The sequence below is a fragment of the Mycteria americana genome, chromosome 2 (genome assembly GCF_035582795.1).
Source record: "Mycteria americana isolate JAX WOST 10 ecotype Jacksonville Zoo and Gardens chromosome 2, USCA_MyAme_1.0, whole genome shotgun sequence".
Classification (NCBI taxonomy): domain Eukaryota; kingdom Metazoa; phylum Chordata; class Aves; order Ciconiiformes; family Ciconiidae; genus Mycteria; species Mycteria americana.
The window spans coordinates 151,489,550-151,517,479 of NC_134366.1; the positions used below are offsets into that span (position 1 = coordinate 151,489,550).

The following is a 27,930-nucleotide window of genomic DNA, read 5'->3' on the forward strand; positions in this document are numbered from 1 at the left end:
TTTATTTCTTTTTCATCAGAAATATTTCTCCTCAGGCCAGCAAGTTTCAGTGCTTCTTTATTGCTTTAAAAGTTAAAAATGAAAAATTTAAGGTTCATAGGACATGAAAGCCTGTGAAAGTGCTGGAGCCTGAAACTCCTGATTTATCCATAAATAAACAGCAGTACAGACAGGAACAGTGCCGGCGTTCCCACACTTTTCCAATCGGATCGCAACCCTAGCATAGAAAGCACTGCAACTGAGTAAAAGGCCTTCTAATGTCCTTTAAATAGTTCTAGTTTTCTTTCTGTGTAATAATCCTCTTTCCTTCCATCACTTCCCCTCTATCATTTATACATTATCTGTCCCATGGTACATTATGGTGTCCACAGCAAGCTTCGATATATCAAAGCTGAGCCCATTCTGTTACTGTACTATAAAGTAATTTGGCTAACTCAGCAGTGTATATCACTTACCCTGGAGTTTTTCGTCCTCCCAGAAGGAGGACGTACCTTGCCTTGCATGTTAAGCCTCAGAAATATTCTGCTACAAAGTTCTGTTTCTTAATTCTTCTGGCAGCCTGAGGAAGCCAATCTTTATTTTTCATGTCACAAGCTATACATGAATCTTCAGTATGTTTGTAGTCTGGCAAGCATTGTTAAGTAAAGCGATACTGATGCTGAATCTCATGAAAATGGAAATTAGTTATTCAATATGAAGAACTTTCATAACCAGACAATAAATAGACATCAACAGTCTCTTTTCACTTTTTTTTCCAGTTAAAGTTGCCTTATCTTTGCTTTATAAAAAGAAAAATACATGTGCATGAGGGTTTGCATGCTATTGTGACAGTGCAATAAATTGTTTTAAGTTTCAAGAAGTGCGAAAGAGACACTTCCACAAAACTGATTAAAACTGTCAAAAATTCTTTCAATAAATTGTTTGGATTTTTATTTAAAATTATTAATTTGAAATTAAAGTGCTGACTGAAACCAAAGTGGAAATTATAACTTCAGGAAAGAAGATAAATTACTCAGTGTGAGGAAACAATATTATAAACTTGTGTTAAAAATACTTTTGAAGAATACTACAGTTACTAATTAGATTTGTTTTATTATTGCAAAGAAATTATGCAAGCTAACTCAATTTAAAAAAAGTGTAGTAGCTGTGTCTTGGGAGCAAGGAGCATTTAAATATGTCAGTTCTTCACTACTTTTCTTTTTACAAAAGATTTTATAGATATACCTTTTGAGCTGAACAGGGTTAATGTCAGATTTTTTTTTTTTATAGAATGAAACTAATACGCAAATACTTCACTGTGTCTTTGATTTTACAGTCAAATAACTATTGTGACCATCTGCAGCAGCTGCATTTTACGAATTATTTGCTGAACCAAACTAAGCACAATGACAAAAGTAGTCATCTCAGATGTACTGTTAAAACAGAGGAAGAAAAAGGAGCATTGCTTGCCTTTTGTACAGTATGGCCATCTGCTGTACAGATGTTATTATATAGAATGACTTCAGATACAATAATTGTAGAAAATTTTCATTAAAACCTCAACAATTTGCACTTGTTTACTTGAATCTGCATAACTCCCCAGTGAGACAACACAATACGCTTGGGGTTTCTTTGGTTCTCACTAGCTTTCTCTTTGATCCTTTTTGATGTGCTGACTTTAATAAACATAGTTAAAAACACTGTTCAAAAACATCATGGAAAAAACTACAAAGGAACAATTATAGCAGTAGAAACTACTCTAATCCCTTACTTACGCAAGCTATTTTTAGTGAAATAAGTTTTTTTTACACATTTTATGTGGCAGTGTTTTATAAACAGTGTAAATGACCCCTTTTCCAGATGAGTTTTAATGTAGGAGATGAAGTTGGTTTGTAAGGAATCCTATTTGCTAGGAATTATTTAGCAAAAAAACCTCGCAAGAATGTATTGTCAGCATTTTTTCTCCCTTATAGGGGGAAAACAAAAGCGCATGACCTTGTGTAATGCTTTGATTTTTTTTTTAGCTGAAATTAAGAAAGACGCTTGCCATATAACTTTTTTTTTTAATTATCAGTTTTCCCTCTAGACTTTCCTGGTTTAATCATGGAAGCTAAAGGCCTTCTGTTTTAATTTTTCTTCTTAATTTCTTATGAAAGTAAAAAGATGTAGCTTCTGAAAAACAGAGGAGCTAATTAGTTGAATTATTTCACTTCTAACAAAATAAACTCTAAGTGTTGAACACTCACGTTGCAGTTGGATCAAATTAAAGCACCTCTATTTCTACATACCCTGCTGCGCTGTTATACAACCCCAAAACTTCAGTGTGTCAAGGGACTTCATTTTTTGGACATTTTTCATGTTTTAATACAACAGTTACTTATAACAACATGGTTACTATTTCTGCTAGAATACTTACGTTCTCCTGTGTACTTATGGTGAAATGCCGACTATTTTGGGTTTAGTAAAGTAATACTATTGTAGAATGTGATGCAGTGTATTGGCAAAAACCAAACCAAAACAAAACCCCTTTTCCAGAAAAAGATATTATTAATTTTACTTTAGAAGAGGCTACCAGCATAGTTTTTCTGATACCTTTAAGGGCAGGAGTTTAAGTCATACTGATGTTAAATAAAATAATTATCTGTAGTCATTTTATATTTTGTGGCTTAGAGTTACAAGTTAAAACTTGTACCCATTTCATACAAGCAAATAACAAACATTTAGCTCATTTTTGGCAGCCTATTTGTACTGTTGACGAAAACCCCAAGTTCAAGAACTATCGTTAGACCTGGTTCAGTGACTTTTGTCCTCTGAAGTAGGTGGCATCTTCTACAAAGTGACTAGAGCTCTCGAGTGCCATGTACCCAGTCAGATTTGAGATTGCTTGGTATCACACTTGCGGTATGTAGCTCACTCCAGAACAGTCACATGCCATTAAAGTTGAAATAATATTTATCAATAAATAGTAGGAAATTGAATGCAATTATAAACATATGGCTTTCAATTAATTTAGGTTTGGTGTTGAAATTAGCACTACCTACCTGCCAAAAGAGCAGATAAATGAGAGAAGTCGAGGACTGTACTCTCCCCAGAGTGAAAGACAGCAAGAAGCCTGTAGCCTCTCGGTAGAGCCTTATTTTGCTCTGGCTGGACACAGGAGGGACGTCTTGCTGTTCGGTGTCTGAACTGAGAGAGTTACGGACATAAAATATTCCAAAGCTCATAGACAGAATTCCCCAGCCCTTCATCCTGTACGCAGAGATTATTACTTTAGCATATAAATAAGGCAAAAAAATAACACTAGCTTCGCATATGATAATCACAAGTGTTTTTACTAAACCTGAAAGAAATTACATACTTAAGATACTTTACAGAAATATTAAAAATTAAATGCAGCTATTAATTGGTGTAGAGCAAAGACCAAACTTCATTTTGGAGTTAACTGACTCTCTTGGGAAAACTCTGCTAAGGCGTTGTCATAGCCTTTGGATGCTGCAGATATGCAAGTTAGCCCATGGGGAAATAAAACATTAAATTAGATATGACTACCTAAAATAATATGCAGCAGTAACAAGCCATTTACAACACCCAGAAGACCTTTGTTACTTTTAGAAAGAAATATAAACTCTTTCCAACACTTGAACAATAGGAAATTAATTCTTTGTCAGTAAAAGCCAGAGGACAAACTAAATATTTAAATGGCCACTGAGGATTGAGGTGGAAGTGCAGCTTGTAGACAGCTATACAAATCACTAACAAACCTTAATGAATATTGGGTGTGGGCATCAGGGTCCTGTCAGATTTGACACCGTGTCCCAAGTAGCTTAAACCCAACACTCAAGAAAAGGTGGAGACCTCATCAGGTCTCTAACATCTGGGATTTTATTTGTCATTTTGGCATACCCTGCAAGCGCAAAAGAAAGAGTAAAAGGGGATTATCCTGACAATGAAATGAGTTACTGAATCTTGTGATAATGAAAAGCAGAAGAATTCTAATTCCTTTCTATAGTCCCTGAGGTGAAGGTGCGTTTATAGTTCTGCAGGAGTATAATGTAGGAGGGAAGAACAGATGGCCTAAAATCCATGAAACAAGACACCACCTAATCCCAGGACTGAGTACCACTATTAATCCTGGTCAGATTCCCTACTGGTACTTTGTAACAGGGTTCAGAATTGCTACTGATGAACTAGCACGTTAACTCGGGGGGGGGGGGGGGGGGGAAGGAGAAAAAAAAAAAAAGTTAGTTGTAGGCTGTTGATTCAAGACAGTTTGCACTAATTTTGTAGAACTGCGTTTACAGTTTAAATAACTTGACTTTTAAAAGTAGACTTCAAATGAAATTCGATTCAGAACAAATACGGTTGTTTTTGTAATCTCTTCAGCTTTTATTGTGAAAGTAATTGTGTATTTTTTTGAGACTGGAATTTCCTTTGTTATGTGGATCCCAGTGCTATATGTGGCAGTAGTAGGTGATACAGCATTTTCATGGTAGTCAGTTCTATAGAATATTTACACTCACAAGGAAATACAGATAACAGTGAAAGCTGAATGTTTTCTTTGTACATTTTATGTTTTCTGTGCAATTCCTCCAGTTCAATCTACATTTTGCAGTGTGAGGTACAGAAGACAGAGATTAGGTATTATTGCCCGGTCACAAGGACCGGTTCCTTAAGTTGTTTAAATTGTTGACATACTGGCAACACGTTTCTTATTTTTCTGTGACAAGAATATTTTTTATGGGATGAGATCACCAGCTTGCTCCCCAAACAAAAGGTGCAATTCCGTAGGAAGTTTAGGTTACTGTGGCTGCACATTTCCACACTCTGCCTTGTGCTAGCTCTGTTACTCGGGCAGCTGTTCATTGAGTTGAGTCAGAGCACTGATCTGTCTGAAAACTAACCCAACAAGAAAGAAAAGTTTCCAGCAAGGTCGTCTCCTTCAGCTGGCTCACTGGACAGGTACACATTAATGGCCATGCTGGCACAAAAGAAAATTCAGAGAAGTATATAAAGGAGGGAGGGGGAGGAAGGATCGAAGGGAGGAGAAGATTGGCACATAGGAGCCTGGACCTGGACCTGCCTTAATCCTGGCGAACCACATCCCAGGAGTGCAGGGAAACCTGTTCAGTTTGTGTGGCCTGGGTATATCAGGCTAGCCTTGGACTTCCACAAGCATAATTCACTGGATTAGGCTCAAATAGCTCAGGTGCTGCCAGGCACTATCTTCAGGTTGGTATATTTATAAAGAAAAGTTACCCTCTAGTTCATGGACTATTTAGTTTACTAAAGCGGTTGAAATCCAGTGAATCAAGCATAGAGCAGAGGAGCAAGACACCAAAGCTGAAATTCTAATTCAGCCTTGTGGCAATTATATAGGGCAACATTTTGAGTGGCATCCACTGTTTTGTACTGCTTCATTTACTGTGCAACCATTCAGTGTCTGATTTTTCAGTAGTGCTAAGTATCTACAACTTTATAAATCAGTGACAGTTGTAGGTACCAGCTGTCTCCTGAAAATAAACCAAAGTTTTCAACCAACCACCTGGAATTAAGATGTGAAAATACGTACGTTTTTTTTAGATTGAAGAACCTCTCCATGCCCATCTGTAAAGCTGGAGTAAGAATGTTTAGTCACTTTTCTGAAAACTGCTGATATCTAAAAATAAAATGTTTATGATACAAGAACCAAGTATTACTCATGTCAGTATAGCACTCAGTTTTGAAAGCTGGGCTGAACACTGGTTTTGTTGTTTTCCATTATGCATTTTTCTCCACATAATTAGAATAAGATAGGGCAATGTAGAGCTCTACAAATATATTCTAAATTATTGTATACTAAAGACAGCCTTGACCAAAAATGAAAATCCCTTTAGATCTTAACTTTAATATGCCCTCTCTGATCAGGCATCACAAAATCCAAAATTACCAAATCAACAAGTGAATTGAGATTTTTCAGCTATTTAGTATGCAGTAGTGTAATGAACATGATGTACCTGCCCAGTTATTCTTTAGGGGAGATGAGCTCATTTAAAATAGATAACCATCTTTGACTTCTCTTCTGATTCATCACTGACCTGAACTCCATTTGAACCTTGTTAGACACAAAACAAGCAGGATTCCTGGCCTGAGCTATAAAATATAATTAAGCCCTTTTGAAATGATGTGTAAAAGAACATAGCTTTACCCCCACTATAACCACTACCACCACCACAACCAATAAAGTTAAATCAAGCACTGCCTGTAATGGATTAAAATAATAAATGTTCCTGGATTTTAGTGTTTGAAGTATTTGAAGAAAACAGGCTCCCAGCAGCCAGGACTGCTGAATGCATGGGGACATTTATTAGTGACGAATTCAAGGGTTTGGCCTGTTTAAGATCATTACTTTCTGTTTACCGTGTGTTACACATCTCATGTTTTTACGGAGCCCACATGTGTCCCCATGTAATGCTGAAAAACTCTCTTCCACTGAAGAATAGTTAATTGGTAATGTGTAAATACTGTTCTCGTGGGGAGAATGAACAATCATAAGATTCAGCTCGACACTAATGAGAAATCCAGTGCGGTCAGTGGATTGTTAACTAAATCTCTCCTGGAAAATTGTCCTTTACTATGTCTCACCATTTGTTTGCTACTGCTGTTTCCAGACTTGAATAAATTGCCTGACTCTTAAATTAACTGCAGTATTTCCCCTGTAATTATTTTCATAGCTTTGTTACCCTTTCTTCTTAGAAGCTGCTTCGTAGAGGATACCTGTCAACAGAGCAGCGTAACTGTAGTATAACTACTCATTACCTGATGTATCTGAAGTTTTCTTAAGAGGAAAAAAATCATTTAGATAATTGTATTAATATATTAGATATAATAACATATTTATGTATTCAAAGCTATCTTAGTATCTTTGGCAACTTTAAACTAGCTACTGAAGTTGCAAATACAAAGAGTGAATGCCCAGAAGCAAGTATCACAGATTATCACCTTAGTAATTTGTGACATTAAAGCAGAAGGTAGTAAGGAAAACCACTTGCTAATTAACTTCCAGCAGCCAGATTGTATCTCTGCCGCCCAGGCATGGAGGGCCCACGGGAGAGCCTGGACTTCTTCCTTCAGAGTGCACCGCGATGCTTTGGGTGGGAATGCAGCCTGCCAGCTGCTGCGGTCGGTGCAGACCACATCACTCACGTGCATCTTGCCCAGTCCAAACCAGTGTGGCAGGCTCTGTGCTCTAGGACACAGTCTTGTTTCTGAGCTGCCCCAAACTCAGAAAAGCAATTTCTTCCCAGTGCTATGGTTTGTAGCAAAGCTATTGGCTTCCAAGAAGCTTTTCAAAAGATAGCTCGACTATAGTCCAATGCCATTTGCTGTATTTATTATAATACATGTGTTTCCATTTTCTTAAAACTCTTTTCCCGTACAGAAGTTTGCCAATTAAAATCGTGTTCTGTGTTGTATTAGGTGACAGTGCAGTGAACCAAACAGGATTTGCAGCTATCTAAGGAAGAGCAAATGCAGAGAGCATAACAGAAGGAAAAAAACTCCTGCTACATTTCTACTTGTTTCATTTGGAGTTGATTCAAAGATCAATATTTTAAAATGTTTTTGAAAACAGAAAGTCCATAGTTAATGTCAAAACATTGTCTCTCCCTTTGTCTGTGAACCAGGAAAAATAACAGAACTCTTTCTTAACACCTGTTTTGCCTAAACACTAAGTGATTGTTACTGTAAGGCAAGGGTTGTTTTAATGGATTTGCTGCATCTATTAAAATGGGCCAGCTCTTTTTTTTCTGTACACACAAATGGATTTATGCACACAGGGCAGTTTAACAAACATGGAGCCACCTATTATTGGTAAATGCTAATATAACTATATTATAGTTTATATATAAACCCTAATATAACTATATTTATAACTGTATTAGGGTACTCAGATTCTATGAGATGTTTTTGTAAATGTTAGCATAAATCAAGTCTCTACTGACTAAAGAAAGAAAGATGTTAGAATATCAAAGCAAATGTCTTTTAGTAAATTTTCTTCACTATTCTGTTGTAATGATCTCCATCTTTAATTTCTGAGCAAGTTAATTTCTTGACATTACCAAGCAAGTGCTAGCTTTTTTTCAAACCCTCCTGTGTTATTTCCAGCTATATAAAAATATATAAAAAAAAAGGGTATTCCTTTTGAGCATATGTCATCATAAAGGTAATCCTTCCAACGGCATGCAGAAGCCTGGTGTAAGTTGTATTTTGCTCAGTTAGTGTGGCAGCGTATTGCGGTGCTATTGTGGGTCTGGGTGGAGTCTGACAATGGAGGGCTGGCAGCATTTTTTAAACACTGTCCAAAGCAAGTGCTTCATATTTATTAGTCTCTTGGAGGAGTATTTTAAAAGTCATGAAACTATTTGTTCCTAGAAGTAAATTATTGCACGTACTGAAAAGTGTGTTGGTGTTCGTGAGCCATAATCCAAACAGAACAAGTTAACTTCTACATATCACAACAATCGTTTATGAAGATATATTACTTCTGCGTGGTGCCATCTCAAGCTCACTTCAAATGGATACTTTGATTTAATCTGTTTAAACTGAAGTTAGAATTCTACAATAGAAGTTTGTGAGAGATGCATGAAAGGACTGACTGAAAATAGTGTGTGGGAGGGAAAAAACCAGGAGAATTATTTTGCATCTTTACCTTTCTGAGATGATTGCTTTAGGCATAGGAAAGCACTTCACTAACTGAGCATATACTTTGAATAAGTATGGCATTTAGCAATCTTAAAATAAGCTCCCTTCTAGTGCATACTGGAATTTCTTCTCTCCCTTCCCTTGGGATGTGAGATTATTTATTTTCTAATGTCATCCTTTTAGGATTTCCACAGTAATGCTACCCCATTGAAGCTTCCCTCAGGACCAGAGATCTCTTTATTTACTATTGCTTTTTAGAGTTTGTGCATACTTCTTGTTCTTCATTTGTTTCCTTTACGCTTCCTCAAGACATCACTTTGTGCAAGTTTGTCTGAATGCTCTCGGCATTTTTTTTTATTAAGAGGACAGTGGTTTTTATACTAACAGTCACTTCATCCCCAAAAGGGCATGTAGATATAACTGCTAGGAAGGACGAGGGTGTGATTCTTGCCTATATAAGAGCAATCTGGGTTGCAGCAAGAAAAAGAAAAATCTCTCATTGAGTCCCTGAGCTTTTCCCGGTATTTGTCGGACACAATCCATGGATGTGTCTTATATTATTTCATTTATTTAAAATTTACCAACACTTCCTTATTCTTAATTGTGTCTTCATTTCTCATTGTTTACATAGCGTTTGAGAAAGGCACTGCTGATTTGGAACCAGCAGTATTATGTGCTGAATGCTCAGTTCTGTTTCTAAGCCGTTGGATATTGTTTTTCTTTGTACTTTGTAGAGCTGAGATGACAACAGAAAAAGACTGCAAAGCATAATCCTTCCAAGTGTAATCCCAGTGAAAGAAAACATAAATAAAACCACTTGTATTCTGGCATTCCTTTTTCCCTTTTGTTATTTCTGCAACTTGGCACATATTCCAATAAAACTATAGAACATTTCTGTATATTGCAGAATTGTGCAATAGTTACCGAGAATTTCTCCTCTTTAAAATCAAAGTTGCATGCAGAGTATAAAAAAAATCTAATTTCCAAATATTGTAGTGCCTCTTAAAATACCTAGACTGAGCATAGCAGGTTGAGGGTGAGCCCTTCCCATAAAAATACCTCTTTTTCTTGCTTTAAGACTGTATGTGAAACTGCTTCATTCCACAGTTTACAGAATCAAGTCTGAACCAGTACCAAAAAGAAAGGTGTCAGGGTGTGTTGATGTTAGTTTTCTTGATTATCACTGAAGTTTAGTGTCAAAAAAACAGTGTCGTTTTCTGTCATATAAACCTGTTACACATGAGACCAGACCTGGGGGTTCAGAAGCCAGCCTAAATAACCCAGAGCTAAAGCCCCTTTCCCAATCGATGGCAACAGTCCTGTTGATTGGCATGGGACAAAGGTTCACTCGAGCCCTTGATCGTTCTTACTAAACTCCAAACTGCTCAAGGGAGAGATTCTTCTTGTTTGTGGTTCCTACTTGGGTTGAATACAATTCAATGCCATTATTGCTATGGGGACTGCTGGACCACCTTCCTAGTGGATGCTGGATTTTAAAAAAAATCCAATATATTTCCTTCCATTGTATTAAATATTTCTCGGTATTATGAAATCATAACTCCCAGGATGCAGACAGACTTCTTTCTGGATTCTGAAAGGGATTCATAGGAGAAGTTTTACTGCATGTATTCAAAACAGTGAGTTGTGTTTTTGTGGGATTTTTCTACCAACAAAGGTATGAAAATATAAAATGGAACTGTACCTTGAAACATCTGTATGTAAGCCTTAGGTGTTTTTTAATCTTTTGCCTTTGGTAAATATCCAGTTTCATTAGAAAAATAAGCCGTGGGCATTATAAAGTATGGTGACATTCAATATTCAGAGTGTTGAGTCCAAGTATGAGCACCAGAAGAGAAAAAAGTTAACCCAACCTCAGATGTAATACTTTTCATATAAACATACAAAAGAAATACAGAGATATTAAGTGTGGTTTGTTTTATTAAACAGTGATTTGCAGTAAGTTAAATTCACAAGAGATGTGACATTTCTAGATAGTGTTTCTTTCCTAAAAATTTTTGTGTCTTTAATGAGAGTACCTAAGTTCTGTCATAAATCTAACCTGCCATTATCATTTTTATGTTTTATAGAGCTATTTAAAGTGCAAATGGTTATGATGTGAAAAGTTTAGATTAAACTGTTTTTTAGGTAAACACATGTTACATATTTTGAGTTACAGTAATTGTTTTGAATTATTTGAATTCAAACATTACCCTTATTCTCCTGCTAAGCACTCCGAAGTCTAGCAAGGCAATATTTTATAACAACTAACCTGAACAAAAGCAGAGAGAATCATTCAAAATAGCTATTTCCTATCAGTTTAAAATATAATCAAGTGAAGCAGCTGTTCTTGTTCTTAATACACTCTTTTGAAAAAAATTTCATAGTTTAATGAAAAATGTCTCTTCTCGTAAACCTTAAAATACTCACACATGTAAAAAGTCATAGTGTTTTGGCAAATAGTTCTTTGTAAGGAATGTGCATGAGACGTACCTGCTCCACAACTGCAACGCTGTATAAAGCGTGCTCAATAGTGTCGGAAGAGCAAGCTAAAAAAAAACCCTCACAAGTCTTGAGGCCCAGCTGTAACACTCTTGCTTGGAGAGGAGAGCAATTGTCCACACAAGTATTTCTGTGACAGTCAGTGGGACTACTTGTGTGAATAATTGCTTGCGGGCAGAGATTCCCAGGCTCATGGTAAAGGGAATTCAGGAAATAAGCACATAAATGTTGGGAGAATAACTACCAGCGGGATTAATTGTCTCTCTCTCTTCTTAGGAATCCATGGGTCATCTTTCGTCCTTGACATAAAAGATTTCCTACTTAAAACAAGTCTCAAAGAAAGAGCCAGATCTCTGATGGGCCCTTTTTGCTGCTCTGTTAATGTGGAAGCCAAGTGGTGTAAGCACAGTGGTGATCCCGGCCCAGAGCAATCTATTCCAAAAATATATATCGATTTGAGAGGAGGACTGCTGCAGGTCTGTATAAAATGCTTATGGTTCTGCTATTGAGCTAGACTGGCTTTGGATGATTGAGATTTCTTAAATAAATTGCATGAAAGCCTGTAAAGCTTTGCAGCCTACAACAGTTCACTAAGTTGGGGTTTGTTGCCTGTTTGTTTTGGGTGGTTTTTATTTTACCTTTTAAAATAAGTATCTATTCTTTCATGTAAAACTGTTGATTGGAAAATTGTGTACAGTGTTGTTTTTTTGTTTTTTGGTTTTTTTTAAATACTGCTTAAGCCACGTATTGTAGCTGTATGTGTGTGTTCCCTTAGAACTACTGGATCAAATTACTAACACTTAATATCTGCGACCCTGTTCTGATGTGTGTGTGTTTGTCCATGAGCTATGTGTCTGTAATGCCTAGGGGTAGCTTTAAGAAATACATATCCTTTCTTTTTCAACTTACACCAATTTCTCAGGGGAGTAATTATAAACTGTTGTTTGTAGCAATTAATACTCAGTTTTCCATGCTATCCTCTCCTTTTTGGAAGTGCCCACAACTTGAAACCAGTCCAAGAAGCATGGGAGTTCTTGAAATGAAAAATAGATTCTGTGGGGCTTAAACAAGTGGGCTTTAAGATATGTCTTGTTTTAATTATTTTTATTGTAGTATCTATACACACCAAATGTTTTAAAATAAATATATAAATCATGCATATAAAACACAAAAAGGAAATTTTGACATTTAGTCGTGTCATTAGGTCTTTTCCCAGAATTGGCATTAGAAGTTCTTAAAACCACAGCACTGGGAATAGGGCTAATTGAATAATACAAGTATTTTTAAATTGTGTTTTAATGAATAAATAAAGTCAGTTTGTTTCTGTGCTTCTTTTTTATTTGTTATTCACAGGTACTTGGCTGACTACCTCTACATGTTGTTAATAATAAAGAGTTTGGGGTGGGGTTTCCCAAAATTTTGGGGTTTTGACAATGACCAGAAAAATATCTATAAATCTGAGAAAGTCATTTATTATTAGAGTATACACTGGGATAATTAGCTTTTGCAGAAAACCATTAAGTATTTGGTCTGGCAGAATAGATTTGAGAATGCTGACAAAAGCATTAGCAATTCTGTTTCAAATTAATTTATTTATGGCTAATGATTTTACCAGCTCTAAACATGACCTCATCTTCTACCACTGTTAATTTGTATTGCAGCAGAGCCTAGAGAGTTTATGTGAAATTGGTGCCTCATCTGTGAATATAGTAGTAGGAGTTCTGTGCTCTGGAGTTCCAGCTGCCTAAAAATAAAATGAATAAAAGTGAGAGGAAAAAAGCATTCCTCCTTCCTCCATCAGTGCGGGACTGAGGCCTCTGGGATCAGCTTAGGTGACACAAAGCTCCTTTGAGGTGGTGCTACACCAAGTGTGGGACCCTGAGCCCAGAGGTATTCTAGAAACTGCAGGAGAGGTGCACTGAATTAGGGAGATGGCCTGGGTAGCCCGGGACTGTTTAGCTCAGGACTGGCTGTAGCTGTGTTTCAGGAAGGTCTTGGTTTATTCCATGGGCTTATGTGTAGATGCAGGGGAAGGAAAAGCTTCCTTCTTGATAGCTGTACTACACTCCCTTCTGGGTTTTTTTTCATATTTGGAAATTGGTATTCCCCAGTGAAAAAAATTGCACTACTCTTTAGTAGTGCACCTGACTTGGTTACTTCACTCCTACCCTTACCATGGACTTTTAAGTTACTGTCTGGTGATTTTTGTTTCATCCCACACTGGTTCTAAGTCTTATTTCTTTATTAATTGCTAGTTGCTTCCTTGTGTTCCCTGTTGCTTCTGGGCCCACTTCTGCACGTGAAGACTAAAGGACTTGTCCCTGTTAACATGATTTTCTCAAGCAGGAGTTTGATTTGAGAAAAGCAGTGCTGCTTGTCAAGGCTGCAAGAGAGGAACCTCTTTTGCCTTTTATTTTGCTATAAAGTGTATGAATCTTCTGGACTTTTCTTAGATATTTTTCTAAATTTTTGTTTTAAACTTCAAAAAACTTTACTTTTAAACCTCGCTCTGAGAACTTACAGCACCTCCAATTCATATGCTGTATATACTCAATATTTGTGCTTGAGATGATCTTTAGTATGTCTTTCTAGTCATCATCTTTGCTGTGTCACTTAGTTTTTAATGCATTCTAGAAATCCACCTTTGGAGCAACATGCCCTTTGAACAGTTTAAGTTTTGCATCCTTAATTTTTTTTGTCATATCTTAAACCACAAAACCTGTGACTAGTCCTAGTATTACATACTGCACTCAGCTGTAAGTTCTTGCCTATCACTTTTAAGTTCTGTGCTCTTCCAGGCAGCGTCAGTATCAATTGTAAGTGGTAAGAATTAATGCTTTCCTTCGAATGATGAAAAGAACAAATTTGCCAAATGGTTTTGTAGAGATTTCTTGTTGTTCCTGTTTATTTTCACATTCAGGATACTTGCAAGCAATTACGGTATAAGTAGAGCAGGCTGAAAGCCATATAAAGTTCCTATTGTTCTGGGGAGTTTTTTTCCTTCAAAGATGCCTAAATATTTGTATGTGATTGTTTTGTCTTTTCTCTTTCTTTTTTTCTTTTTTTTTTTTTTTTTTTTTTTGGAAGGTTTTCTGGGGTCAAGAGCATTTGAACTGTTTAGTTCTTCTTCAGGAGCTTCTGTGGCAGTACCTCACTAAAAAGGGCAGCGTAGACATATTGATACCTGAACGTACACACCCCACTTGTTCTTCTACGGGAAGGAATCAGGCCTCAAAAACTGAGCATACCTCAGATGATCTGAGAACAGGCCTGTTCCAGTATATACAAGATGCAGGTAAGAAGAATATTATTGCTCTCTTCTTTTTTTTTAATTATAAAGTAAATACAGTAGTAACCTATTAAAGATTACTTGCCTCTTACAGTGAATACTTTACTTTTTTTGGAAAAGTAATTGAAAAGACATCTGCTAGAATGAAAAAAAAAAAAACTTTTTTGATTTCTTTCCATTAAGCTGTAATCTTTTAAAAGTCAGGGAAATTGCTTTTTTATTTTCTCTCCTTTTGATCCTGAGGGGTTTATTTTTAACTACTTTGGTCTCATAAACCAGCATGTATGTTTCTAGAAATTATATAACAGATTATAGCTTTCTTTCATTTGACAGAAGCACAAAAACTGCCCAGTGCCTATGAAGTTGTGTTTTACAATGAAACTGAGGATAGTCCGGGAATGATGTTGTGGAGATATCCAGAACCCAGAGTGCTCACTCTTGTAAGAATTAACCCTGTTCCTTTTAATACCACTGAAGACCCAGATATTAGCACTGCTGACCTTGGAGATGTTCTTCAGGTGGGTAATAAGAGTTCTCTACTTTCATTAACAAAAGAAAACATTACTGCTGTAAAGTGAATGTTTTCAAACTTAGGTTTACTAAAAATGAGCACAAAACAAATGTCAGGAGCTCTATAAAATCAATAGGAGGTAAATTCCACAACTTGAGCACATCTTTAGTTTTAAACCTACTCATGCAAACATTTTAACCACTTACCTGTAAAGTTTTTCTATAACATAATAAGATATAGCCAAATTTATCAGTTCTGGTTTGCAAGCATGCAGAGTTTTTATTCTGTTTTCTTATGATTTCATCCATCAGTCTTTATGTAAAGACTTCATTTGATTTGAAACTGAATCATGTGAGGAAAGACCTGGTCTGAAGTTGCCAAGATTCAGTGGAATCATTGAACTAAAATCTCCAATCCGGCCATCCTCTCCTGTGTCTGTGATGGCAGATGACTGTGCTGCTTTTAGTAAGATCCACAGGGTAGAGAGAAAGGATCTATTTTCTCTCGTTTTGCTTTGAGAGGGTTGAAGTGTGGGCAGTCCAGTCTGACTGTGTGAGATCATGGAACTGCCCTTCACAGGAGGGCTGAGTGCTGCAGCTGTGTCACTCTGTGCCCCAAAAATAGACCATACCTCACAACTACACTGATCCTTAACTCTGAGAATTTTTGCTTTCTAAAATACCCAGTCAGGTAGTTACATTCTCTCCTGTCTAGTGTAATTCATCTTTATAAATTCACTTACTCCTTGCATACCTATTTTGATTTTTGCTCAATTTAGTTGTGTTATTATCAGTTTCTTTTTTGTATTACAAATTGGATCTGTCTTTTTTTTTTTTTAATTTGAATCTGCTTGTTAATCAGAATAGTGTTGTGAGTCAAGGGAAATAAATATCACCCAATTCTTCCTATTTGTTCAGAAATGTTGAATTATATTTCATTATTGTTATAACTTTAAAAATTGCTTTTAAAATTGAATTATGCACCAATATGCTTTGAGTTATGGATAAGTAGGATAATCTTCCTCAGATAAATGGTATAATGTTATTACCGTGCACATACTGTTAGTGAGATCATGTAAGTGTCCTGCCAATTTCTTTGCCCTCTAGACAGCCAAATGTCAGCTCCTTTCAGTTATATGAAAATTAAAATTAAATGGAAAAAAATCAGCTCCATTTGGCATGAGGTTTGAATCAAAGATCAAAATTGTGTTATTGTATGCTGTCTTGATGGCCCTATTAGGTTGCTATGAAAGCCAGCGATTTGCCTTCTTTCAGGAAGGTATTTTCAGGGCAGAGCACACCAAGTTTTTGGTATAATTACATTAAGCTCCCATTATAGATCACAGACATAATGAACATAATGTATATGCTTGTGTAATAATATGACCCTGTACAGGGGAAATATCGGTTCTTCTTCAAGTGGGCATACACAGCTGGACTCGTAGTAGCACACGCGTTCTGCTGCTTTGTGCTTCCATGCTATGGTCTAGAGGAAAGACGGTAGTTGCGATCCTCTTTCATTTCCCCTGCAATTGCCTCGGACAGTAAGATAGAAACCGGGAAGCACTCAGCTACCAGTGTTCAGGTTCTGTCCACTTCTACTGGTCTTCATGTAATTCTTCAGATTTGCTTTTAATCTTATACATTGACCGCAGAGAACTGTTTCCATCAGTCTCATTTTAAGTTTGTGGTCAAGCATCCCTGTATAGCTTCTCTCCATGATGCTTTTTACTATGGCATACTCTCTTCTTAAGGTCTGTCAATTTTATGATTAATTAATTCTTTGTAAGTCTTATATTACTACCTTGGGCTTTCAATTACAAGGGAAGAGATGACAGATATCAGCTGAATTAGAGGACATCTATTCAAAAACTGTGCTCTTGAGCATAGGAATACAATTCCAATCTTGGAATTGATTCCATCAATTTGTGGAATTTTCCCTGTTTCCATGTTTTCCACATGGAATACAGAAATGCCTACAAGAGGATCCACATTTTGGTAGTGGGCCATTAATTGTGGCAGTAACTGTTGCCTGGCTCGAGGTGGTGGTTTATCACATTTTCCAGAATTGGCCATGCACCTACGCAGAGCAGCTCTACACAATGTAGATAAACAGCCATTTTAAATATGGACAGAATGCGGGGTTTTTATTAGTCTAACATAGATATGTGGGTGGAATAAGTAATACAGAGTCAACTTTCAAATTAGTTGGGTAAACTACATTTACCAAATATTCATCTCAAACTTTCTGATTTAATTTAATCAGGAGGCCTTTAATCAGCTCCACTTTTTTCCCTGTATGGATATATGTCTGTTTCTTAATATACTGCGTATTTAGTGCATATGGAAAATTCACAAAATATAAAGAGAAAAAAGACAAAACAACATCATTATTTTATTCACTTCTTGACGTGAAACATTAGAGGAACATCTGCAAGCCAAAGACTTCAGCTTTTTTGAAAAAAGGATCTAAATTTAAAGACAATAATGATATCAAAGTATATTAAAAATATATTTTTAAAAACTTTCCCAGGATTTTGTATATGTTCAAATGCTAGGAGGACCCATAATGTCACCAGCTGTGTTACCAGAGTCCCTTAATCCTTTACTTCACATAAATCCAGGCAAAGGTGCACTTCTGTAGTTTGTCTTGAATTGAAAGTTTGCCAGTTGCATGTTCTTTCTTTCCGAGTAAGTTGCTGTGACATTTCATCTAGCTTTCTATCTTTGTTAAACTTCTTTTGACATATCGTTTTAATCATGAGTAGGTTTTAGAAGTCTCTTTGTTTTTATAGCTATTCTTCAAATTCCTGGAACTTGCAAAAGCTTCACCATAAAGAGAATTTTTCTAGGTATTGAAGTTGCGTGTCATCTGCTGCGGCCAAAGGATAAGCGAACAGCTTCAGATTATAAGAGTTGATATGAACTGTATTGTTTCTGTAAAATCTTACCTTGCTGCTATTTCTAGATTGTCCCAAGAGCTTATTTTCTTGTGCTTTTACTTGTGTTGTTGCAAAGGTAAGCAGTTTCACTGGTCAAGTTTCTAATACTTTGCTTTTTTACAATCCCAACGTTATTGCTTTTATTTGTGGAGGAGAAAGGAAGAACTGATGTTTCTGCCATGGCGTAGCATGTTGCATTTTCTTTAGCAATTTGAAATAGAAGTTTGATCTATTTGTTTGAAGGAAGTGAGAGAGAATCCTAGATGCGCTTGCAAGAAACTGCATCAGGATTGTATTTCTTTTGGGAGATTGAGAGTATCTGAACTTGTTGTTCTTCCTCTTTACCAGACAATGCAGCCCCTTTCTATTTAATTTTTAATCCCTCATTGTCCCATGTTCACATGCTACGAATGTTCTTTACCATTCTTTCAGGTAACTGGTATTTGATGAAGCACCTTTAGACTTCCCTACCTCTTCTTAATTTTTTAAGGAGTTCCTGTTCAGTGACATAAGGTGTTTCTTATCCTCAGGTAGTAAAGCCACTGTCAGGCATCATTTCTAGCCCTTTTTGACCTGGAGAGTTTTTCTTATTTTACTCCCCTTGTGTCTACATCACTGCCAAGATCTTTTCTGAATATACCTTCTCAAGATTGTTTTAAAGTTTATATAGTAGTATTTGCAAGTTCTTACTAATGAAGAAAGTACATACATGGGTATTATTTTTGGAACGCAAAATCAATGAAGTGAAGCAAAAATCAGTTAGCTGCTGTGCTTACAAGTGTTTTGGGTGCAACCTTCTATAGCTAACTGAAAAAAAGGTTAATACTGGATTCTGTATCAAGAAAGAGATGTGCTATGGATGTAGAATATTCCTCAGTCTTCTATATGGAACGTCTTCCTAGTTCCTTGATCACAACTATTAACTCTTGACTGTTCTGTCAGCTTCTGTTTCATTTCTACTAATGGTTGTCTGTTTTCCAAGTTGTGGGATTTTTTTGATCGGTGTTTAGAAAGCTCTAGATACAGCTAAATATCTTAGTAAAGGTCAATGTGGGATGAAGGAATATATACACAAGAGCAGTATTTTCATGTTTTCATAAGAAGAAAAAGTAAATAGGCTGTGTCTTGTCCAATAATGTGATAAATATTGCTCTAAGCCACCATTAATGTACCCCTTGTATAAAGGCGATCTACAGAAAAGACCTTCAGGCAGCAACTCAAATGTTGGTAAAGGCATACCCTTTTGGTCTTGACTACTGCTAAGATTATTTTTAAAATACATGGAGAAGAAAAAGCATATTCTACTGATAACTTCACTTAAGACAGCACACATTTCATAAGAGTTAATCCCAGCACTGACTCCATCTAATGTCATGTAAGCCAGGGTAATCCATTACTGCCCAAATCAACAAGGGCAAAGGGTAGAACGGTGTTGATGTGAGAATCATATTCACACCTCAGAAGCAGAAGAAAGTCCAAACATGGAAAAATTTCACAAAATTAATTCAAAAGATAAGCAAGATGAAGTAGCAATGCCATTACTTTAAAATATGGAAGATTGATATTGGTACATCAAAAAGGATGCTGTCTGAGACTTTCTCAGTTACAACAGATGAAAATTTTAAATCATTCAAGTAGATTGCTGATCAGAGAAAGTCTTGTGGTTGAAGATATGTGGATGAGCAACTTTAAAAGCCTATTTTATTATGTGCTTAAAGAAAATATGTACACAAAACCAGAGAGACAAAGCCTACTGTTCTTGCTCGAAAACACTTAATGTTACATTTAGGACACTCTCTTGTGCAGATAATTTCTATAGTAAAAATTATGCAGATGTTTATAGATTTGTCTCAGCAAGAATTCACATGTGAAGACTTAAGGTATGCGTCACTTTCCCAGTTTAACAGTAAACTATGTTCTACAAGGCAACCAGCTCGCCGTTACAGGGAAACAGGTCTTTTATTGGCTCTATGATGTTCTTGTTTCATAGCAGTTAAAGTTGGAATCTGTTGGTGGTGATGATTCTCGTTCTTGTGAATCTGTCCATAATATGTCTTCCACTGAGGGCTTTGAAGCATGGTAAAAGCCTTCAAGCAGAATATGTTTTATAAGGTATATAGAAATGTCTCCTGCAGGGATATCAGCATTGTAGAAGATACATGAGCAATGCGGAAACAAGAGTGTGCTAGACAGTCTAAACTGGAGAGGAAGGGCTTCATAGTCTCTCTCCTCATCTCCCAGATGATGAGAACATTGGCTTGAGCTCATTACAAGGACAGCTGAAAGAGAATTTGTGGCTATTTCCTCCATCCTGATTGTTCTGGTTGCTTTGGAAAAATGGCATTAGGAAAAAAGGAAAGAAAGGAGAAAGAGCATTTCCTAATTCCAGACAATAGTTTATGGTTATGCAGATAATGCCACTGTCCCAGAACATAAAAATAATTGAAGAAGAATGTATTCCACACCATAACAAGGGACTGTATTTCAGAGCTGTCATGTAATGCTAAATTCAGCCACGCTTGTACAGTTCCTTGGATCTGTCAGGTTGCAGCAGTTGAGAAAGGTTCTTCATTTCTGTGGTATTTTTACAATTTGAAGGAGGGAGTTGCAGGAAAAAAAAATCTGTTAGTGATTCAGTAGTGACTTTCAAATTGTACAGGTACAAATAGGAGTTAGCTACATTTAAGCTCAAAGAAAGTGCTGCTGGATATCTGTCCCGTGGGGCTTAAAGCTGTGCTTGCACTAAGCTTCTAGTTTCCCAAAGTCTTCCTGTGTCTTCCTGCAGTCTTGAGAAGGTCAGATTTACATTTGTCTTTGCCTCTGATTAGCCTATGTTGGTTTACTTCTCTGATTTCATCTCAGCCACATTTTTATATAATTTATCTTTACCAAGAACAAGGTTGACAGGTTTGGGTTGGCAGGGGAGAGAGCAAAGATGGGAGGTCAGCTCACCAAGATAGGAAAGCAATTTGTATGCCATCAAGGAAGTATTCTGCTTTTCTGTGCAAGCAGCTGAACAGGACACGCAAATGATTTCCTGTACAGCTGGAGGCCTATTTTAGCTAGTGAACTTTTTACAGAGATGCTCAGTGTTTGCCATTCCATTGTAGAGTTATCTTTCCAGTAAGGGATATTGCTGGCACTGCCCCATATTTCAAACAAAAAGCTCTGTATTGTCACAAGAGCGTTTACACAAGTGGCCATGGATTAAAAGGTGGAGAAAACAAGATTTGTCTAATCTAAGTGATCATATAATGTGTAATGCTCCAAATTCTGAGCTCTCTGATTTATTTAAGCTGCATCACCAACACAGACTTAAAATTCTTTCTCCTGGATTGTCATCCAGTGAGAGATACAAGCTGTTAAAGCTTACAAGACAAAAGGAAGATAACCTACGGCATTTGTTCATTTCTCCATAGGAATTTAAAATAAAGTATCTACTGAGCTATAACCCTGACAGGTTTTTGTATTTGAGGATGTTTCCCTTGTGTACGTGCCAGGATTCTATTGCATGCAAGTGTAGTCAGCATTATAACAGCTGATGAAAAGATGAATGTGTGCTGAGGTCTCCTTTTCTGGCCTTTCTTCTTTATATAGTCTCCTAATAAACAGAGCACTTACTGCTGGTTTAGAAAAGTGGTGATTAAATTAACCAGATCTCAAGGTCTACTGGAGAAAATTAGGGCAGTGAGTATAGTTCTGAGGTTGCAAGGGCTTAACTGAGGTTTAATAAAGAAAGACCAGGTAAATAAAACCACTCTGGTAAAATTCACTCGGAGTATTTGCTGAGATGGTGAAATCTCTTTTAGGAGAATGTAAAATATTTCCAACTTCAAAAGGTGAGGATTCAAAAAATTGTCTGTGGCATTGCCTTACATGCTTACACTATTTAAATAAAGCATTTGCAAACTCTGCAGTCTGGAATCTGATTTTTTCAACACTGTCAGCCAGTAAACAGTCATTTTCTAACACCTTGTGGTTGTTTAAACAGTGGCTTAAGGAAGCATGAGCTTAAGAATGACTGACATTAGACCTACTGTAAGTCATTATTCCAGGAAAGATTTGACATGACAGTCAACGGGAAAAGAATTATGATCAATGTCAAAGACATTCATTTTTCCTTTTAACAGAGAATACCTCATTTTTGGCTGGCTCTGCTTCCTTTTTACTTTTCATTCCCTGTTGGGGCTACAGTGTTCAGCTGGGCATTTGAGAGTCTGGGAAATGAGCTTTTTGGGAAACCACAAATTTTATTCATGTTTGATTTATTTCTTACATTCCCAAAGCAACAACTATTTTGGAAATCCAGATGATTTGTGTGTGACAGGTTAGTGATTTAAGTTCATAGTGTTATTAGATAATAAGCTGTAAAGTTCAACCGTGCTTATCGATAAACCTGTTGGTTTGCAAATTTTTGAATCTACTGCCATGCAGTTCAGTACTGTCTTCAAATCATCAGACTTTTTAGATGGATGGTGAAATAATTTGTCTAGCTGTTGTGACTTGCTAAGAAGGCAAATTTGGTGCTTTGTCTGGGATTCTGCTTTTTAAAATTCTACCTTTTGATGTTATTTGAAATGACTGTACTAATCATACTATTACTATACATAGACTGCGTATGGTGTTTTTATGATCCCTCTACTGTGTGAAGAGTTGCAACAAGCTTGAAACAAAACAATACAGTATAATTATTGAGCATATCTGATCATAAACTAGAGCTGTAACGAATGCCTTCTATTCTACTGTAGGAAACTGCTTTCCTGTCAGTAGAAGCATTGTTTACATCCGTGCATGTGTACAAAAATGGATGCAGGTCATCATGTGAAGAACTGGTCTGTTCAAGAGGGCTGAAGGCTTGCTTGTAGCCTGAGCCACTTACACTTCAGATGATCTGGATGCGAGCAAGTTTTCTGATGCTGGGCAGAGTTTTGCCCATGTTTTCCAAAGTTAAGACTCTGACTATTAATGATAAGTATTGTCTTCATTTTCTTGCAAGGAAGGAAGTAGGGGCTAAAGGAGCTGCAATGTTACACAGTGAGTCTTAAGCAGATGTTGAAACAGAGCCTGTTCTCTTTAGGAATTCCAGCTTTAAACATTATTTGTGAACTTCCTTGCCTGAGAGTAGGATTATCTCAGACTTTACTATTTTGTTACTGTATTTTGTGTGTATAATCTTAATTATTTTGCTGTGTGATCTTAGTGTTCACTGCATTGAGATGAGACTGTATCGTTTGGCCTACGGTTTCTGTGCAGTCTGCAGGGAGTTAAGCGTAACTCGTTGGGAATGTTAATGGAAGTTGTGCATAATTTGCCTGTGCATCACACTGAAATTTACCCTTTGGGGTTACTGAGCCAGTGAAAATTCTACCGGGTGCCAGAGGACTGACGAAACCATCAGATTATCTTAATGACAGATTTATACTGTCCTCGTGTTCTGTACTTTTCAGTTTTTGTAACTCTGATTTATGAAACTTTGCAAACCGAAGTCCTTCCTGCTGTACGCTGATCTTGTGGCACTTCTTGTAGGAGTCAGGATTTACTGTGGTGAGAATATGTGGTCAAAATAGCCCATATACTGAAAATTATGCAGTACTTTATGTATTAATAGGCTGCTACCCTCAATCCCAGAGGTGACTACCTTTCAACAGCATAGTGCTTATATTATTAATAAATACTGAAGCTTAAAAATTAAAAGCCTTAAATAGAATGTGGAGGATTGTTCCTGTATCAGAAAAAGAGAATAAGGAGTATTGCAAGAAGGTGGTAAGTCCCTAATGTAACATCTCCTATCTAATGTACTTTTGTTTCTCAGTACTTGCAACAATAAATTAAGACCCTAATAACTTCAATGAAATACTGGTGCTTTTGCTATTAAAAAAGCGAGTGATCTTCACATAAACTCAGTCTCAAGATGAATGACAGTTAGTAGAAAAAAAGGGTTTGACACTTAATAGCACATACATTTTCCTGTTTAAAAAGTCCTGCAGAAATCTTCTCAGTTATAGCATAGTGCTATTCTGTGCTTTCTTAACAAAAGCTGTTAGTGTGTTTAGAGTAATTTTTCCATAATGAAAAAAGCCAGTATCTGTGACAGATTACATTACTATACACACCTGCGTTTGCTCTGAACCTGCTAGCCTGATAAATTGATAAGATAAGTTGGTCACATGTTGTTTTAAAAAGGCAAAGAACATAGTTCCTAATAAAAGAATGCTACATATTTCTTCTAAAAGGTTAAAAAGCATTTCTCAGGGCTCTTAAATTACCATATTCTGATACCAAGGGAAAATAAAACCTGGGCTTAGAGTCTTGTTTGTACTTAGAGGGCTTTCCGGACAGGAAGGCAATCTTGATGCAATTCAGTAAGCCACAATACCAGTGGGGCATTACAGGTGAAAAATTTGCAGCTGTACCCCTCACCACAATGTATTACAACTGTACAGTGGAATATTTCCTGTACAGAAATAGGGCTTGGTTAACTTTGTTTCCCAAGAGTAGATCACATTAAAATGTTATAAAATCATGATTTCCTGCATTTGAATACTTGTGGTTTCTCAACTGGTTCCAATATTACAAAGGGTTTTTTATAGCTTCTATTAGTTGAAGATGTATAGAAGCTTTTTTCCAAAGTCAGCTAAAAGGCAGTTATGTATTTTTCAAGAACAATTTCTCTCAGAAGACAGGAGTTTTCTTTCACATCTATTTAGTATTTATTTTATAAACTGCAGTACAGATGTAAATTTAAATAAAATGAAATGAATATGCTAATAGGACCATAAATAAATTTCTTAAATTGAGTTGAAAGAGCCGAGGTATATGTTATTACTCAGAAAGCAAAATAGTAGTTATTTTCATTATGCAGCCAAAGACCTCAGTATGGATAGGGGAAAAAATTAAATTAAGCAGATATTGCATATTCCATTTTAAAGTGAGTATATATAATTTAAGTGTTCTAGCTTTAGGAAAAATCTTGTTAAACCAAATTCAAAGAGAAGTAAAACAAATTCTGTGAAGAAATTATATGGGATAATTTTGAAAAACTTCTCCAGTTGTGGTATCTGATTCTTCCTGAGTGTTGAAAATTAAGAGCGCACCATAGTGGAATAACTTTTACTGCCTGAAATATATGGGTCCATAACACATCAAAATGGTGTCAAAGTACAGAAAACCATAATAAAAGTACAAAGGAGACTGAGCTGGGGGCACAGCAAATACTTTCGACAGCTAGAATGTTTTTAATCCTAGTACTACTGCTAATCCTAATACTGCTAATAGTAGGCTAAATTTTTACCTCACTGTAAACCACCACATCTTTTTTTCTTATTTGGATCTTCATGAAAAGGGAAAATTGGTGGTCTGTAGCTGTGCCAGGGGAGACTGTTTTCCACACTGATAGGATAAAATCCTAGCCCTGAGGAAGGCTAAAAAAATGTTATCCAACGGGCAGTTCGGTTTGTAGCACGATTTCACAACGTCAATCACATAACATAAAGAGAAATGTGGATGTTGAAGTATCCTACAGGTGTCCAAGATGTTGTTCTACCGGTCAGCTTGGATTGTGTGTGTTGTGTGAACAGGCATATTATGGAGGTTTTATTCTATTTAATATTAATTTTGTTTTGAGCATATTTTCTACATAATATATTTTTCTGCAGGGTTTTTTTGCTATTTTTATATAAATATTACTTCAAAATCAAATAGAAAAGTAATGTTCTTGGTAGTTACTGCCAAGAATTGTTCCCTAATAAAAATCTGGATAAAGCTTTTTATTTCCTACTACTGTGACTTCTGTTCACCTAATGGGAGAATTGTATTTTTAAGGCAGTTGGCCCTAAAACAGTAAAATATCCTAACAACAGAATAGCTTTATTACAGAGCAATCGGTTTATTCATGCTCAGGAAGCTGGAGTTAAAATCTCAGCATGGGTTGGCGTCTGACACAAAGTGCTAGTTTGTATTGTATTCTGCTTCTCCTTCACTTAGGTGGCCCTGCTCGGAGAAGATAAAACACACACACGCTTCCTGTCTTCTGCGTGTGTTTTCTTGTACAGTAGTTGTTTCTGGAACAAGAATAACTTCATTTCCAAGAGGAAGCGCCCACCATCTGAGGGACTGAGATTCAAGAAATGAACATTTATTCTGTAGAAGCTTATTTTCTAGCAAAAACATGAATCAAAAGGAAGCATCGCTGAAAGCAACATTAAGCACATTCTTCTGTAACCCAGCTGTTAATATCTTTCTTTCTCAGCTGGACAAGATTTATTTTGCAGCCTAAGAGATCTGCATGTGTATAGTTAAAGATCCATTTTTTATACTGAGTTTAAAAATTATATGCTCCAGTATTTAAGTAATAATGCAATAATACTTTTATATACCCTTCATTCAGCAACCTCAAAGCAGTAGGCAGATGGCTGTAGCTTTTTCCTAGAGACAAAAAAGATGTCTGTGAAAAAGATGGGATTAGCTAAGAAGTGGAGATATTTTAATTATTTCTGTCCTAAATGGCAATGATGTCTGTGTCTGAGACCTGTTAGCATTATGACAATGTGTATAGTGGATAATAGGTATGATCATTTATGGTAACGTGACAGCTTGTGGAAGTGCACTGGTGTTGGCCCTCTGCTCAGCTAGAGAGCTCAGCTATAGAAACATACCTCGTGGTAAGCGGGGTGCACCCAAGGCTTTTCAAGTCCAAATTAGCAAAGTAGTCTAAAGCTGGGAGGATCACATCAGGTCACAGGAAAATCTAGAAGCATGTTGTGATCATGAAAGCCTTTAAGAAGCACATATGGATCAACAGTCATTTCTCTCCCATTGTGTCTTATTATTACACATAACTTTAAGTGGGAATAAGAAGTATCCGTGTGGTCAATAGGGTGTACAACACATGGATGAAAATGTTAATGTGTAACATAGCATTAACAGATTCTGTAGCATTTCTTGATCCCTAGTTTCCAAATAGGAATTAAATTATTCTGGTACAGATAATGTGTGACACAGTATATGTTGAATAAGAAAAAACATGATCTATCACATTGTAGTGCATTAGTGGGAATACTTCATGTTTGTTATTAATACTGCCTTGCTGATAGGTTAACAAGTGTGCAGGAAATGACTTGAAGGATGCAAGTTTTTAAGGGGGGGATGAGTTTCTTTTTGTTTGGGTTTTTTCTTTTTTGGGGAAATGTATATTATAGAGGTTTCAGCTCTGAAATTGAGACAGGCCCTGTTTGTAGAGAGTTGATGTATGTTCACAGAGGTGATTCTCGTAATGTCTATGTTAGTGTAATATATATAAAGATTTTTTTCTTAAAATAGAATGAAATAAGAGATTCACAAAGAACAGGAATCCACACTCTCCTAATTCAAAAGATTTCTACTCCCAGGCAACTATTTCAGCTGTTTCTTTGTGTCCTGAACTCGCAGGGGGCAGGATTGGAACTGTCACTTGGAGGCAACTGCTTTCCTTCCTATCAGAATTTGTTAATGCACCATTTTCGTTCTTCATCAGAACAGTGCCATGGAATTTTCAGATCTCCCATGTCTACAGTCCACAGCAGTAAAGACAAAAAAGGAGGAACCTTCAGATTCTCTGCTTTGTTTTAAATGTATTTATCTTATTAACAGTTTTTGTTATAAGTATTTAGAGTTTAGGCTGTTTTCATGTAGCTTTTCACTACTGCTTCTGATCTCCGTTGTTAATGCTGCTGAAAAAAAATCATTTGACTGCTGTTTTGCTCTCTATTGCCATAACCATCCTTCTAAATAAGTGTTTGTGCCATAGCGCGTGGTTTTCTTGCAAAACGGACCTTGGAGATTTTTGGTTAAATCTGAGCCCACAGTTAAGTAATAGTTTTATGCACACATAACTGACGGGCTGTGCAGTAATGGTTCTGTTTGCATTTTACAGGTGAATAAAATCATTGCAATTAAAACTTTCTTTGAGAGCTAGGAAAGAAGACAAAAAGCTATGGAGAGGTGTCTGTTGAATAAGCATGCTTGTTGTTTAGCAAAGAAGTCTGTGGTTAGATA

At 36.5% G+C, this 27,930-nt stretch overlaps 1 protein-coding gene across 10 annotated transcripts in view; it reads left to right on the top strand.

Moving 5' to 3' along the window:
* Window positions 1–27,930, top strand: part of VPS13B (vacuolar protein sorting 13 homolog B) — a 491,276-nt gene that overhangs the window by 395,066 nt on the left and 68,280 nt on the right. For 8 of the 10 annotated variants that reach the window (XM_075495027.1, XM_075495030.1, XM_075495033.1 and 5 more), the window contains 3 exons: window positions 11,434–11,633; window positions 14,245–14,452; window positions 14,762–14,964. In XM_075495027.1, the coding sequence (XP_075351142.1) occupies window positions 11,434–11,633; window positions 14,245–14,452; window positions 14,762–14,964 (611 nt within the window). The remainder of the gene's footprint in view (window positions 1–11,433; window positions 11,634–14,244; window positions 14,453–14,761; window positions 14,965–27,930) is intronic. The other 2 variants (XM_075495031.1, XM_075495032.1) reach the window with 1 other exon arrangement.